Genomic DNA, 17443 nt, shown 5'->3' on the forward strand with positions numbered 1-17443 from the left:
CAGCTCTTATTTTAATTACATGTAGAGGGCTGTGGCATTTTTGTAGACAAGACAAAGTTTGAAAAAGAGTACTCTTTGACTCATTGTGTTAAATCATTTTGTCAAATCATCGTATGCCATTACAAATGCTAAACACTACAGAGTGTTTTATCCTGCAAATGTGACCTCAAAACTTGAGTATGTGGGTTGCAAACAGTTGGTCAAAACAAAAATGCTACCTTACAAAATGACCCTTACTGGAGTATTCATCTTTTATTTGTAATTACACTTATTATTGCAAGCTCTTGTTGCCCACCAGCTATGAAATCCTCAGCAGGCGTAAATCAGCACTCAGGTTAATGCAGCTAAACTGATCATTGCCAGATGAGGATATAGCTCCACTTACAAACCAGTGGTAAAACACAGGCCTCTCTGTAATACTGGAACTTTTTAATCAGAATCTAAGAGCTAGAACTGGCTGGCTGGTGGCAGTATATTACTGGTTGTTTGAACACAAGAACAAAATGCATTTCTACCCCAAACCACACTCAGGCAACTAACTCTGCTGCTTCCACACATCTCTAGGGAAGAGCAATTTATGGAAAACTACCTGAAGATACTTGTTGTTAGGGTAAAGGATGGTCCCACGGGTAAGCACAGAAACCTCTACAACTATGTAAATTGTCAAAAGGATGATTACTCCTGGCAAAGGTCATTCTCACATACAAAGAGGAAAATGCATCCTTTTTCAGGGAAAGATACAGGCTTCTTGTGCAAGCAGTTTCCCAAGACCTTTGCTGTCTGAACCTCCCCAGAAAGGGAGAGAGGTCAGACTTGTGACAAGGCCAGCGAAACTGTAATTTATCTGGATGTTCTGATTTACTTTATAATTTAAAAAAAAAAAAAAACTTAATAGAAAATTCTTCCAGAAACAGGAAGGAGCTGCAGGAATGGAGCTACGCTGAGCAGGTGTGGGTGGTGGAGCCTTCTTTTATTACTAATCAGCATAGTTGTGCCATTTATAGAAAAGGACATGAGACTGTGCAGAGAACTTTCTAAAGAAGAAAAATGCAGCCCTACTTTGAACAGCAAGTGATCTACATAGAGCAGCCCATGAGAAAAGCCTTGCAATAATGCCTCATCTCTCTTGGCAAAAGCAGGAGGTGAAAGTGGATTTACATGATCCTTTGAAGGCTCTTACAAACAGTATTAGGAGAGACAGGAAAGTCTGTGAAGAGCTGAGAGATGCTAGAGAGGTCTCATGCCTGCTCAGAGCCTTCCTGGTACACGGGTGCTGAGCAGGATGGTCAGGTAGTCTGGAGGTCAGAGCCTACAGCAGCAGCTGGCATGGTGTGGGGCAGGTAACTCTCCAAGACCTACAGCGATTTGAGAAGCTACAGAGCAGGAGCAAGGTACAGAGCCCTCTCCCCTGAATTCTGAAATGAGATAAATAAAGAGCTTGATGGGATGAGTGGAGTACTTTGCAGTGAATAGCAGAAAATCAGCAAAAAGAAAACTATCCCTTTTTCTAGCCCAAAAAAATTCTTCTATAAATTGTCTGTAAGCACCACTAGGACATAACCTGCACAGCTCTGAATCAGATTCATTCTGTTACTTCCTTTCAGTCATGAGGTTAAATTGAGACAGAACAAAGCTAAGAAACATACCCATGCTGTGTGTACTTAAAAATCCAGATGCCCAGACCAGACGCTGAAATTTTAGGCCCCAGCTTGACTACTTCAGCTGAAGGTGATAATTTTAGCTGCAGATGATACAGTCACAGGTGTACAATGCATGTACTAACTGAAGGTAGTAGATGAATGAAAGGCAATAACTGAATATAAATGGTTTTCTAGTTTTCAATCTGTGCTTTACAAGAAGAACAAGTTTTTTTTTATTAGCTTTCTGACCATTTTAAGATCAAAGAGTGTTAGGTCTTATGAAATAAAAAAAAAAGCTCTTGAAATTAAATAAATTAGGAAAGCTTGCACTTTCCAACTATGCTTCTTTAAAAGGTTGCAGGGCAGTAATGCTTTCTCTAAGTCTTTGGCTTCATAAGAATAATTAAAAGCAGAGCTGACGTGGTTTCTAGTCTTAGACTGGCAGGCAGGCAGAAGGTATGCCTGGTACTGGACCATGCCTGGCAATCTTCATTTCCTGACAACAGCAAGGACCTGGCTCCATGTCTGCATGAATAATTCCACTTCTTGTGTTTCTTCTCTTGGTAATGCAGCTGTAATACCTATCCTGCAGAAATGTTTTATGTAAAGCATGGTTAATACTGAAAAGTGTTATTTGCATCTGAAAATAGGGGAGTCTTCTGATCAGAGGCAGGCTTCTTGCAGTTCTGTAAGAAACATATTTTCTTTTCCATTCAGTTATAATGATCATGTGAGACATGACAAGGAAACAGGAGCTCAGGACAAAAAGCCATCTGTTTCTTTTTTGATATTTCATATTGCATGGAGCAGGAAGATGGCAAAGCTTATATGCTTAAACATGGAGGTATAAAATATAGTAGTAACATTTAACATGCTGTAAAGAAACATCTTTGAACCAAAAACAGATTATTTTTTTGTTGTTTTTATCTCTTACCATAGCTATAGTAAAGATGGCTACTGCTTCTGTTTGTGAAAACTTTACTTTCAAGATATTTTACATATTTAGTTTAGACAGTGCCAGTGGGTGGAAAGTTGGCTTCCGTTCCTGAAAATAAGTAGTTGTTTTTTCAGAATTCTGGTACTGCTTTTTAATTACTATTATTGTGCCATTCCTGGGGCTAATTTTGTAAGTAAAACTTGATTCCATTTTAAAAAACTGAGCTTGCTAGAGATAGAATGCAAATGCTATATAGGCTTCACTGATATTTGATTTTATGAAATGTATCTTTTTGCACGCACAGTGAATCTTTTGGTATTCTCAGGTATGACTGTACCAAAGCACAGCAGTTCTTTACTCTGCAGTTTATTCCAAACAACTGTATTTTGTAGCTTTTATCTCTGCTTGCCACATGACCTCCTACTGCATTTACTCAAAGTGTGGATTTTCACCCTGCAGAATGCATAATGGGAGTGTAGTTAGGAGGAAGCTTTGGTGGTAGATTTTAACAGCAACACACTGGTGTTAAATTGAAAGCAATACACAGAAAAAAGGATTGGTGCATACCTCGTGCAAGCATTAACACACGTTTCCAACCCCTTCTCTGCTCTACCTTTACACATTCTCTACTTTTGCAATATTCAACTGCAATATTTAGCTGCTGTATTCCTACTGTGGATGACCAGATTTGAAAGTGCCACAGTGAATGTACCTGGGACTTAGAAATGAAGGGAAATAATTGCCCTCTCTTTCATTTCAGGACTGAAGTGCCTTTTAAATCAAAGAGATTTCCACTGTGTGCTAAAGACTATTCAGATTAGAAGAACGTATTTGGGATATTTGGACTACTTAGCGTTTACTTCCCTTTTTCTGCATTAACAGAATAGCCCTCTTTGTAAGATCACCCAGTTTTTTAGACCTTTGTAAATGTGTAGGTCAGTCTTGGAATTCTGTGCTTTTGTTGGCCTGTCACCAGTTGGATCGCATTTATAGAGAGTCTATTTTTCCCCTTAACTATGTACATAGCCCCTTTTCTCTTTTGTGGTATAAGCCAGAATTCCTGGAAGCAGGTTTTACTGCCTGCGGGATCTCCAAGGCCACCTTCTCCGTGGACTTTTCCCTCTTTGGCTGGCTGAATGCCACACCATGATTTATAATTTATTCAGTGGATCCATTACTGATTCTGTGTGTATGTTTTGTCTAGACTGAGGAAGGGCAAAAAGTCATTCTGCCTAAATCTTCTTGGGAGCTGTCAAAGAGAGGCAAACTCTCACAGATACCAGAAGTAGCAACTGCTTGCTTAAACAGGATAGCACAAGAGTTTAAAGATATTGACTCTTCAAAAGATAACACGATATCAAAAGAGGAGTTCTGGGATATTTGTAACCGACATTTTCAGCAGCTGACTGAAGAACAAGTAAGAAAACTCTTTTATTTTTTATTGTTAGTCTAAGTGTACAACAGGTGAATTGACTATGGCTATAGACACGTTTGCATATTGTTCTGAATAGGCAAGAACTTGTTTAACAAGTTGGAATAAATGAAAATGTTTTAAGACTCTAACTCCATGAACATTTGTTGCTACATTTGTGGGATATCATTTTTTTCCTTATCTCTGAGTATAGTTGTGAACTATAATAACCACAGGCTTTCTAAAGCAAAGTCACGGAGATGCTATTGCTAATAACGTTGTGAAATTAAACTGCAGTAGCTCTCTTTCCTTAGCTCTTCATCTGTGTATTCACTATTTTAAAAGTTTCTTTTTTCAATTTTGAGTTAATTCACTTCTAGGGTCGATGGGGGAGAGGGGCAGGGAGGTGCATTGTCAGCATGGAATAGAAAGTACTTTCATGGGGATCTAATGCAAATTCCATTTTCTCAGTAGCTATTTTGTCCTGCCCTCTCTGGACAATGAAAGGGGCAAGCATTTGATGTTTCCCGGCCACCTCTCAGCTACTTTTCTGGATTAAAGATTCCCCCAGATTAGCGCTAGCAGAGTTCATGTAACCTTGAATTTAGCTTGAGTGATGAAAGTCATGACATAAATCTGTCTCTACGAAGCACCTGGTTAGACATGTGTTAATCTCAGTGGAATCTGAGGTTCCCATCTTCCCTAAGATTATGTTTCTGCTGAATTTAAAGTAAAAAGAGACAATTTTTTATCTTTGCTAATGATGTTTCACTGTGATTTTTTCCTAGTCCAAAACTAGGTGAATAATCAAACCAGAGGTAACTTTGATTACAAAGTTTCATATTTTACTTAACAGCACTCCAACCTTCATGCCTGTGACTGCATCAATATTATTTTGGAAACTGAAAGACAAGACTCAGAACTCTTATGCTTGTCTAGATGCTAGAAAATTATTTTGGTACTTTGCTCATTGCACATATATATCCTCTGATTTTTTGGCCCAGTATTTCCCACCAGCACTTTCGACTACAAATTGCAGACAGGAGTGGGGTCTGCTTGTAATTACAGTAGAGAGTCTGCCATATTATTGGGCACTGCTATGCATATGTAGAATAGCAAATGAAAGCACTAAAAAAATCAAAGTATTTTCTGCTTCCCCCTCGAAAATTACAGAACAAATGGCCTGTGTGCTCTATTCCTGGTCATCATATTGCTAGTGAGGTATCAAGAGCAACTGCCAGGTCTTCTCAAACCTGGAGCCTCCACACCAGATGAAAGCAGAAGTGAAAATTTGGTGATGCTGTTTCCTTATCCCTGTGAACCACTGAGTGGAAGATCCAAGGTCTTTTCATGGCTAACATTTGGATGTAGGACTAGAAGGTGTTTTGAGCAAATTTGCTGATGACACTAAACTTGGAGTTGTTGACTCTGTTAAGGGTGGAAAGGCGTTGCAGAGAGATCTGGACCAATTGGAGAGCTGGGCAATCACCAACCACATGAAGTTTAATGAGAGCAATTGCCAGGTCCTGCATCTGGGACAGGGAAACCCTCGCTATATGTACAGACTGGGCGATGAGATGCTGGAGAGCAGCCCATCAGAGAGGGATCTGGGGGTTGTGGTTGATAGCAAGCTGAATATGAGCCAGCAGTGTGCCCTGGCAGCCAGGAGGGCCAACCGTATCCTGGGGTGCATCAAGCACCGCATTGCTAGTCGGTCGAGGGAAGTTATTGTCCCGCTCTACTCTGCACTGGTGTGGCCTCATCTCGAGTACTGTGTGCAGTTCTGGGCACCACAGTACAAAAAGGACATGAAACTGTTGGAGAGTGTCCAGAGGAGGGCTACAAAGGTGGTGAAGGGCCTAGAGGGGAAGACATATGAGGAGCGACTGAGGTCACTTGGCCTGTTCAGCCTGGAAAAGAGGAGGCTGAGGAGAGACCTCATCACGGTCTACAGCTTCCTCATGAAGGGGGAGTGGAGGGGCAGGCGCCCATCTATTCTCTTTAGTGACCAGCGATGTGACCATTGTCTTTAGTGACCAGCGATAGGACCCGCGGGAATGGCGTCAAGCTGTGAAAGAGGAAGTTCAGGCTGGACATCAGGAAGAGGTTCTTCACTGAGAGGGTTGTCGTGCACTGGAACAGGCTCCCCAGTCACTGCACCAAGCCTGTTGGAGTTTTAAGAAGCGTTGGATTGTGCACTTAGTCACATGGTCTGAATTTTTGGGTAGACCTGTATGCTGCCAGGAGTTGGACTCTATGATCCTTGTGGGTCCCTTCCAACTCAGGATATTCTATGATTCTATGATTCTAAGGCAGGAGGGCACACATACTCCTAACTGAGTTGTGAAAAATCTCTTGTTTTTTCCTTTTTAGAAGCAGGAAGGCAGGCATCTCCAGCTGAAAAGTTGTCCAGAGTAGATTCTGTCTACTTTATGCTCAAGACGAAACAAAAGGACACAGGAGTTATTTTATACTTAAAAGAGCCTCAGAGAAGTAAAGAAAAAAAATCCTGATAGAAACTGTCATGCATAATAACAATGAGAAGTAAGCCTGAGGAGCCTCATTTATGTAAGCAGCATCCTCTGCGCGAGTGAGACTCAAGCCCTGTATCTCCAGATATTTTGATTTTGACAGGTCTCTCAAAGATATGCCTACGTATATCTATATGAAGATGCTCCAGGAGAGCCTTCCAATCTGGGTACAGGATTTGCCACTGCTAAACCAAACCCCTGCTGTTCAAGCTGTTGTCACTGCTCAGAGTTGTTACAAAAGTGTTACTAATAGTCATAGTCTGGATGACTTCACAAAAAATGTTGTCTTTTATCCTTTTCTGAATGATGGCCACTTACTGTTTGCTATTAGCAAGACTTGTTTGGAATCCATATCAAGTAATGGACAAAGACTTTCTTCCTGAAATTTGGCTTCTTAGTTTTCTGAATTTCTGATAGTGTGGCCTTTCTCATAAAAGGTGTAAACAAATGGCAAACAAGCTGTTGATTAATATCTTCCTGAGTGACACCCCCCTTTTTATTACAGGCACTTTCCTCCTCTGCTTGAACTACCTTGACTTGCTTGAACTATTTGCAGTCCTCAAAATGGCTACATTTTGTTGTCTGTTGAAAGTTTCTAACTATAGCTAACCCAGCTTATTGGGGTATTGTTCTATTTAATTGAAGTTTGTAATACACTTTGAGATCCTCACATGAAGTGTGAAGTGTAATCACAAGTGCAAAATAGAATTGTTTATAATTCATAATGTGGTAGCAGCCAGGCCAATGGGGGAAAGTTGAAAGGAAATTCAAAATGGATCCTTTGCCCTTTGAAGTTTGACTGCAACTTGGCACATGCATCAAAGAGGTGACTAGTTTCCTTTAGGGTTTAAGTCTCTGCCGGAAAAGATCAAATCAAAAGCAACCTGAGGTTCCCAAATAGATTTATATTAAAAATCAAAAATGAAGGCCCTAAAAAAGGATACTGATGACTCTTGAAACACTTTCAAAATGAGTGCAGCTTATTTAAGGGCAGACTGTGATAATCCCTGCTTTGATTAGTAGCTTATATCATGAGTAGTCCCATTAAATTCAGCACAGCTACTTATGGAATAAAGAGCTGTTCAGTGGAAAACAGCCCAACCTCATCTTTACAGTGCCATACATCACGCAGAGAGCGGGATACCTGCCCTGCCTTGTGCCAAGCAGCCATCAGACCTCCACGGATCCTTTCAGGCAGCAGAAACAAGGGCATGAGCAGCTGTCCCCAGGACTTTCACAGGCTGTCAGTAGTGTAGAGGTATGGTTCCTGGCAGTATCTCATAACTTTATGTGATTCGAAAGGCTGTAAAGATTTTCTGCTGTGTTCTTTCATGCTGATTCATTTTTTGCCCTTGGGGTGAAATAATTTGGTGATGCAAGTACAATAACTGAGGAACGTTAATGGCTTACTGAGGTGGCTGTAGAACTTAGGTGTACCCAATAGCGTGAGAAATTCTCCTTAATGGTACTTAGCCAGGATACACGTGCACTGTATTTGATATATATCTCATGATAAAATGTTATTCTTCTATACAGCACCTCAATCACTGTGTCTAATCACAGGGTTTAGTAGTATAATCAGCATACTAAGGGCTCAATTCGATTAAAAAATGTCCTGCAGAAGTCCCTTTTTCATTGTTTTCCCAGTTTTGTGCAGGCTTCTGCAGAGAAACTATGATTTTTTTTAATAAGATGAACCCTAGGATTCTTTCTATTCTAAGTCATCTTCTTCCTTTTTTTTCAATACATTTTGTCACATTGTTAGTACCTTAGGGGATGCTGTTGTAAAACTAGCATTTGCAAAAGTCATCTTTTGCTTCTTCAGTAGTTCGAAAATCTTTGGAACACAGTGGATGTTGATGCTGGTGGATGGCTGAAATATCAGGACTTTTTGAGAAAGTTCAGCTCAGAACTCTTAACGATGCCGTCAAGCACTCCCAGCATTACTAGTCTTGCAACTTCTACCAAGCTAGCTACCCGTGCCATGCAGGAACCACAAGTGTCTTCTCAGCCTGAGTGTCCCAATACATTATCTTCCCTAGTAGGGAAAAAGAGTGTAAGTGTGGTTATTTTATGAATTTTCTTTTTTTTTTCTCTGTGCATAGGCTGAAAATAATACCTGTGGGACTCAGTGAAGGTATTTCTATTGATTGCCCATGAAATCAGGCATGAAAATCTGTTAATAAGCAAATGAAGTTATTTGTAAAATATTTGCTTTACAATGACAAAAATTGGGCTAAATTGTAACTCCACTGAAGTCAACTCATATATATCGATTTATACCAGTAATATTCCCTGCTGTTACTATAGGCACATCCATCAGAACTGTATAGCAAATAAAATTTCTATTCTTAAGCACAATCACATTTCTGTGAACAAAGTAAACAAAAGCTCGATAGCTGAAAAAGCAACATAAAAAATGTAGATGGTCATCTGAGAAGGCTAGGCAGGATTGGAAGTTACAGTTTTCTACTTGGTGTTTACATTCTGCTGGTCTTGTTCTGCTTTTTGGTGGATGCCAAATTACAGCTCTTACAGCTGTTAATGGCTGCTAGTCTTACTGGTAGACTTATCATAAGACCAGCAACTTAATCATAAGACCTCAAAGAGAGATAAGAGAAGTGGATTAGGAAGGCAGTAGTTTTGCTTTGGCATCCCTATCTATGCTTAATGTCAATAATGCACTTTGGTCCCCCTCAGCTGCCATTCTGGCCTTCTATGGTAGTGACAGGACTGACAGAAAGATTGGAAATAAATACTGGCAAAAATATTCAATATTGTGGATCTACACACACCTATTCCATGTTCTTTGGTTATAATCAAGCCTACAGAAGAAAAATAAAATATTCAGAATTATTCAGTGCCTGGAACATGCTTGGATTTTCTAACTGGTTCTACATGGAGATGTTTAGCTAATGAAAAAGAAATAAAACAGATTGAGTAAATTAAAGATGCAAACAACTTGTCACGGCTGGCAAATCTAAACACTGGCCCATTGCTAGCTCAATTATTGCAATAACTGTAGGTTCTTTCTTGAAAAGCCCAGGCAATTAGCTGCATGTGTCCTTCATGCTTTGATCCAGTTCTCAGAGAAAGCACTGGAAAATTTCTCCTTGCTATCTGTAAATGCTAGATCTGATAGTATAAGACAACAGGAAGGGAATGTAAGTCTCCCAGAACTCACGGTGGTTGGAAAGACCCCAGCCAGCCTGATGTTCATTCATCAGCATTCATCCCTGCAGCATTTGCTGCATGGAAATGTGCTTGAGTCCTCAGCAAGTCTGCACCAGTGAGACCCCTGAGGGAGCACTGGGAAGTCTCACTAAATATGCAATTATTTGTTGGACCTAGAAGCGTAACTACGGCTTGTGCAACCTTAATAGGTAGGCTGGGGCTTTACTTCCAGCTCACCCACAGTACTCCTGAGGCAGCAATCAAAAAGACACCAAGCACTTCGATCCTCTCACATTATTCTTTCTGTGGCTCTGCACACGAGCACTGCAGAACTGACTCCTCTAGTAACGAATCAAAGCACTGTTACTGCATTATTCAGTGACTGCATTGATTTGTTTATTCTAAGGTGGTATTACATGTCTTTTTTAAACACAGGATCTGTTCTTTAATAAGAAACAGTTTGGAGAAACTATTAAAGATTTACAAGTAAAGTAAATAATAATAATGACTAAAAAAAAAGAAAAAGTGGTCAAGGCCCATTAAATGAGTAGTGTCATTCTGACACTAAGAATTTTCTAACTTGCTGACACAATTCAAATCAGACTTAAAAATGGTTTGGGTGATACATTAGTTTCAAGTCTGGAAAGCCAGAAACTGGATTTGTCATCTGGTGTTTCGTCTACACAACCAGTAAAACTTGGAAGAAAATATTACCATTATCTCTTGCTTTTAGACACCAGCATCCAGCCATCCTCAGACAGCAACGGCATGTTCTACACCTGTCCTTAACTGTGAAACAATAGAAAATAAGATAAGAAAGGATATCCAACGTTCCTGGAGAAGCATAATGAAACTGCAAAGAGAAGGATGTCGGCAAGCTAGGAGAAATCCCAGTGTCAGACTTCCTAGGCTTGTTACCATCTGAAAAGTGCTCTATTCATTCTCAGATGTGTTCTGTTTTCCTTCTGATGTCCTGGCCATTGGCCACTTTAATCAGATGGCATCCACTGTGTGATTGCTCCAGGTACCACCCTGCTACTGCAGAGCAGAACAGCTTACTGTACACTTGGGTGCAATAAGTTCATGTTCCTCTTCAGAATTATCTACTGTTTAGAAAAAGAGAACGTGGCTATGCTTGTTGATACTTTTGGTTTGCATACAAGCTGTCTCATCACCTTCCCAGTACACTACCCTTAGCATGCCTAGTGATAACTGAACAGCTTCACCAATCTTTTACTGTGATCTTGTATGTGCTTCTGGCTGCTCTGGTCTCGATGGGTGAATGCCTGCTGATTTCAAAGGACCTTGGATTTTACTCTTAGACAAGATGAGCTATGCTGCTCTTCTGTTGTGTTCTCTTCTACACAGAATTCTCAGTGTTTTTCTTAGGACATTTGCATGTGTGATAAGACAATGTGCACCTGTGTAATTAAGATATAAACTCCTTGGTATAAGAACATGTTAGCTTATCAGAACATTTATTACAGTTAGCACGAAGGCATACTTCTTGTGCATTTAAAACCAAAGTACCATGATATCAGTCCCCTGAAGCCCTGTTTAATGTGAACTGCCACCCCTATAAGTTTAGGCATATGTATATACCTGCATCTAGCAATAGCTGCATAATACATTTATGCAGCAGTCACTGAAACTGAGCTTGTCAACATTATTCCTGTTAAAACTGGTGTACAGTACAATGATTGTCTATTTTTATGAATGACAAAATGAATATTCTTTCTGCATTTCTGTATTACTTCAGATATAGCAGAGACATTCCACTGGGGTTTAAGTAAAGAGGAAATTAACCAAATAACAACAAAATATGACTTCAAGAAGAATGGAAAATTTGCATACCATGACTTCCTTCAGAGTTGTATCTTGTTGTTAAAACCACAGAAAAGCTCACTGCTACAAAGGGTGATTATACAGAAGCCACAAAAACCGGTACAAACAAAGCATATAAAAATTAAAATTACATTTTTTTTTTCAATTTCTTCTGTAGTGACATAGTATTCTAGCATTCTCTTATGTAATCCTCTTATATTAATTGTTAGTATTCATTTGGTATCTCCTTCAGTTGGAAGATTTAACTCCTTGTGATCATGCTCCCTTGTACCCAAGTTGTATGGTAAATTGGTTAAATTTGCTAAAATGTGGATAATAATTACTAGTGGAAAACATTTAAGAGCTTTTGCTGAACTAAATAAAAATCAAGTTAGAAATAAAAAGTGCAGTGAATGTGTCTCAGGAGGGCCCAGTCTGGAGCTACTGATAGCAGGCTGTGCCCCTGCCCCATGCCCAGCCCTGTAAGACAAGTCCAGAGGAAGCTCTCACTTGCACTGCTGTTAATGGCCACTAAGAACACCTTGTAGCCAGGGCTGATCAGCCACATTGTGCCCTTGCAGCTTTCCCTGTCACACATAGCTATTCCTCAAGCTGCAATGAAAGACAGTTACCCATAGGCTGTTCCCCTCTGCCAGTAGTACCGCTCTAAGGCAGAAAAGATTGGAAGAAATGTAGAATACTGGCTGTAGTGGCCCAGAAAGGAAGTCATCAGTAATAGCGTCGCAATCAAGTTATGTAGTAGGAACAGTGCCATATTCCAAATCTGCTCATTCAGCAAGCCTGCTACATTTTTAGGCTGTTTCTTACTGTGCCTAATTAGTTTAGATATGGTTAGTAGCAGCATTTTATAGAGAAATTACATTACTGAATAGTTTTCAGATGTGGGACAAACAGATTGCTACCAAGGTATGCTACCAAAGTATCATTAGGAATTATCAAGAATTCACTACCAGTAGGGAGAGTAAGGTAAAACTAGTAAGTTTTGCATCAAAGAACCTCATTATCTTACATAAGGTTTCCTTTATATACAAATCTGATGCAGTAAAATTCCATCCCAGTATTCTGGAGTGGATAAAGCAGTCATTTTTAAGTCCGTATGTAGTTGTCTTGAATCATTTTTATTTTATTTATTCTGTTCAGAAAACATAATGAAGGTCTCAGCCCATGTTCTGAGAATCATTATATAATGTAATATTTAAAATGAAATTTCCTCATAGATTTTTCACCCCATTCCACCTAATAGCTATACAGATAAATATCAAAAGGAATAATAATAATAAAACAAATAAAACCTTTTTTATTTTATTTTTGTTGCAGGCAAAATTATTTCTCAAAAGCCTGAGAGAATCAATGTCCTAGGGATTCACGGAAGCATCCAGGCTCTGAGCTATGAAAATAACCCAAGTTGCATTCGCTGTAAAGAGCTCTTTCCCTCCCTTCAACCCACAAGGGTGCACAGTATTTTGGGTTGGAAATTGCATTATTCATGTATCCACACATTCCTCAGCTACATGTTCTGAAGGAGGAATACACCAAGAGCACAGAACAATGGTGCAGCTGACCACCAGGCCTCTTACAACAATAGGTACAGCATGGTGCCCATGTCCACAAAGCAGTTGTATAAAGTCCACTGTGCATTTCCTTCACAATGAGACATTTGTCAGAAGACTAGCTCATGTGCAACTGGCACAAATGTGGCATAATTGGCTTACCCAATTAAAATAATAATACCAGCAGAGCGTTGGGGAGAAGTTGAGCAGGACCTGTAGGAAAATAAAATGGTAATAGAGCACATCCAGATCCTGAAGGTGGCTTGAGGCTTGCTGACTTTTCTCAAAGTCCCTTACTCATGGTAATACTGGAGTATTAATGCTTTGTACAAATGGAATGAATTCACCATAAGGAGTAATTCTGTAGTTCACATGTGTTCAGGGTACAACGACATAAGGAGCTTAGCCAGGCTAAAACAACAAAAGACACTATTTCCCAAGTAAAATTAACACTATCTTCCAGCTGTTGAACTATAAAGGTGTTAAAAAACTGATTGCAAGGTATTTTAGGTACTGAGGAAAATGTACATGGAGGGTTGTTTTTCTTAAATACCATACTGCTCCCATAGTTGGATTATGAATTCAGTCATTCTAAAGCCAAAAAAAAAAAAACTGAAAAATGAACACTGCAGGCAATTAAATATTACTGAAAAAGGGAGTTGAAACAAGGACAAGCACGATACATGTAAAAACACTGAGATCTGAGAAGTAACACTGACTTCAGAATCAGTTTCAAATAATAAAAAGTTAGGGCGTTCACAGTGATTAAGTAAATATACCATCTGCACTTTCCAAGAATATTAAAATGCTGTAGGTTAAAATTATCTTGTGTAAACAGTATCTTACAATAATATGTAAACAACTACTTGACAACCAGTTGCCGATTAAGTCAGTATTACTTTCCAGTACCTTTTCATTCTGCATTATAGTTGTGCCCATGATGTCAGTAAATGATTGTATTTCTCATCCAACTTTGTTAGATGAGTCCTGGACCACAAACCATGTCATTCTGCAGTGGAATTACGAGAATTCAGCCCCAGATATTGCACTGCTGGAGACCAATGAAGCGAACTTTTAAATCTTATGATGAAAGTCGTACTGGACTGTTAAATATTGCAGATTTCAGACAACTAAGTTGCATTTAGTAGGTAATAGTCAAAAAATTACAGTAGTTTAATCTGAGCTTCCTGACAGAAATTTTTCTGAAGAACAGTCCTGAACTAGGATATATAAACTCATCCTAGCTTCTCTGTAACCTTAGCTCTGACCTTTGCTCATGATAATCATTCTCCACGTGATTATACTTTCTGGAGGTCTGGGATCTTGTTGGGATCCTGCTATAACAGCATAGATAAAACAGAGAAAATCTTAGTCCCTATACAACCTTTAAATACATAGTTTTCACAAATGCACGGGAAGGGAATTGAAGTGTTGGCTGCATTGAATGAGTTCCTTATGGTAGGTCTCCCTGTAGTCACTGCTACAGCTGCAGGATCCTGTTGCCCTTCAACTGATGTGTTCCCTTCTGAATGTGGAATGGGCCAAAGTACTCCCCATCTGAGAGTCCCTTGTACTGGTTTCTCTCTTTGCTTTTCTGTGTGCAGCATAATTTTGTACCAGGTGAGGGATCCATACCCTCTACAAATATTTTGGTACCTTGTATCCCCTCAAACAGCAAATATACACCTGTGTATTCTAGATATATTGAGTCTGGAATCAGGAGTTGCTTCTTCATGTAGATCCACAGGGAGTTTGATTTTTGCTTAGCTTAATCTTTAAGCTTAATCTTTAATTAATTTAAAAATATTTGACATTGTTTTTACTAAGAATAATAATCACAATCTGTTCTAGAGGCATTCTGAATATTTGCTACTCAATCACAAGAAAATAATACAGTGGGTCTCTAAACCCATTTAATGCTGCATGCATTGGGACACTCCTTTCTATCACTACTGCTTTAAAGAACTGATAAACTGGTGGATGGGATGCTCAATCACAGTTGGCAAATGCCTAAATGCAAAAAGCAGTCATGGGGTGTGCTTCTGAAGTTCCCTTTTCCCTGGAGCTGCAGGAAGCCAGCTTGCTGCCTAGCATTGCTAAGAACCAGCCTAAAACCCTTTAGATTGTACCAGTCACAGAATGGCTCTTTTAAACCTTTACTTATTTAGTATTGTAGGGAACATGATATCTTCTGGCACTGCCACATAGCTGAAACCTAATCCCTGCTGCCCCTGCATGAAGGCTAGGGGACAAGAAGTATCAGTGTGGCTATATCATCTTTGTGCCTGAGGCTCCCTGTCTGTCATTGCAGCTTTCTGCCTGCCTGGGTACTGCCTCAGCAGACAAAACTTAGGGGAGAAGGAGTGAAGATCAGGCCCGTTACATTTGATTTTAATTTGTCATACTCCTCTAGGACACGTGATGATTGTCTTTCCTAGTTAAAGCTATGTCAACAGCTTTCAAATCAAGCTTCCCTAACATGACCTAAGCTAAGCAAAAATAAATAAGAAATTGAATAAAATCTAATGCCTCGTGGATTTAGATCAAAAAGCCATCCCCAATTCCAGAATACTACTGCAAAGGTGTTAATCGGCCATTTGACAAGATAGAAAGTGATCTGTGGAGGTATGGATCCCTTCATCTCCTAGGTAACTTAATTTACTGAAACGGGGAAATTAGCTCTCTACTAACTTCAGTAACGCTGCTGTTTATGGCTGTACTATTTGCACAGGGCCATTAGTGATTTCAGATGCTGAGTTGTTAGGGGGTGAAGATGTAGAATAATCTGAGTTTTCCAGAAAACTAATGATAACTGGCATGGCCCACAAAGATTAATGATGTTACTGGTCACTTGCAGGGCTCAAATTCCCAAGTGCATCTGAAACCAGAAGGGATCCTCAGAAATCAGTCAATTATTTTCTTTCATGTTGGGGCATTATGAACATATAAACTGCTGAAGTACTGAAAAAGGCACTTTGTGAAATTTTTAGCATTAGGTGAACCAGATGCATCATGTTCAAATTGGGTTCTCACTGAAGTGTTCGGAAGGTATGCCTATAGGCCAAGCATTTGTCCTGTGAAAATTAAAAGCACTGAGTACAGCATGAGCATTATTACATACTTTGGGATTTGCACAGTTTGAGTGACTGCATTACTCCTTCTGTTTGTCTGGATGTAAAGACTACAGATCATCCAAGGAGGATAGAAAGGAAGATACTCCATTTCTTCAACCCATCTCCTGATAGTACTGAAAGCCTTCTAAACATGCACTTCTTGTAAATCAGCTTCTACACACATTGGTGCTACCCATTTCCCAAATCTCCCCCTAAGGCAAGTGCTATTTGGGATAGTAGACAAAACCCCATGTGTATGCAGCTTTTCAGAAACACATTCTAGGGAGTCATTACTGACATGGGAAGAACAGGAGATAATAAAGAGGATTTGATTTTCTAATATTCTCAGAAACTTAAGATAAAGTGGAGCTAAATCATAAAGTTATTTTGTAAAGAAATTTTAACAAGGTAAACTAATGTTTTTACTTCATCATCATCCAAAGTGCTGGAATAAATTTTAAAGTTGTTTCTGTCTTTTGTAGGTTCTTCATGAGTACAAAATCAACCTAAGTGAAGAGGAGTTATTTAGTATTTTGGAATATTATGATAAAGCTCTCTCTTCAAAAATATCTTATGAAGATTTTCTCCAGGCATTCTTACAGTAAGATTTGGTCAAGCGCAAGAAACTGTAGATACAGATAGTGACGGATTTATAATTTCAAATTTCAAACTAATAAATTAAGTATAGTTTTTTTTGTTTTTGTTTTTGTTTTTTGTACCTATTCATTAGAAAGCTCAAAATACTTTAAAATTCTGACAGAGTGATCCTGTGTTGTGGATTAAATCTACATAGTGAGGGAATTAATTCTGCATAATCCATTTATCAAAAAAGAAAGAGGCAACAATTAACATTGTCAAAATAATACTTCCTAAAGACATCTCCAAAAGCAACTCACTTAAGAAAATTCTTTATTTTTAATTTTACACATTTTATTAATGACATACTCTAATTTCAGTAAAAAGGTTTACAAGGCATCCTATTCAATTTCCTCAATTGTAATTTTCCAAACATATTACTTTTAATACATTAGCCTTCATTATTCAGAAAGTCATCCCATTTTTCAGTGCATCTTTTCCCTTTACTTACAGTGACATATTTGTATTGTCAATATGGAATGGCTATGAAATCTGAGATGATGCCAGTGGTGTGACAACACCACACCTTTCTGTTTTAAAAACTGTTCTTCTACATCCTTCAGCAGTTTAGGAAGGAAGCTACTTTACCAATGAGCACTGGCTTCT

The 17443-nt window shown here is 39.1% G+C and overlaps 1 protein-coding gene across 1 annotated transcript in view; it reads left to right on the forward strand.

The window, feature by feature from the left end:
• Positions 1 to 16813, forward strand: part of EFCAB6 (EF-hand calcium binding domain 6) — an 86652-nt gene extending 69839 nt beyond the window's left edge. The window contains 7 exon segments of the mRNA XM_040561488.1: positions 3782 to 3994; positions 8348 to 8575; positions 10427 to 10545; positions 10547 to 10602; positions 11453 to 11637; positions 14069 to 14236; positions 16684 to 16813. Of these exon segments, the coding sequence (XP_040417422.1) occupies positions 3782 to 3994; positions 8348 to 8575; positions 10427 to 10545; positions 10547 to 10602; positions 11453 to 11637; positions 14069 to 14236; positions 16684 to 16806 (1092 nt within the window). The 3' untranslated portion in view covers positions 16807 to 16813.
• Positions 16814 to 17443: the final 630 nt, after the last annotated feature.

The sequence above is a fragment of the Cygnus olor genome, chromosome 1 (genome assembly GCF_009769625.2).
Source record: "Cygnus olor isolate bCygOlo1 chromosome 1, bCygOlo1.pri.v2, whole genome shotgun sequence".
Lineage (NCBI taxonomy): Eukaryota > Metazoa > Chordata > Aves > Anseriformes > Anatidae > Cygnus > Cygnus olor.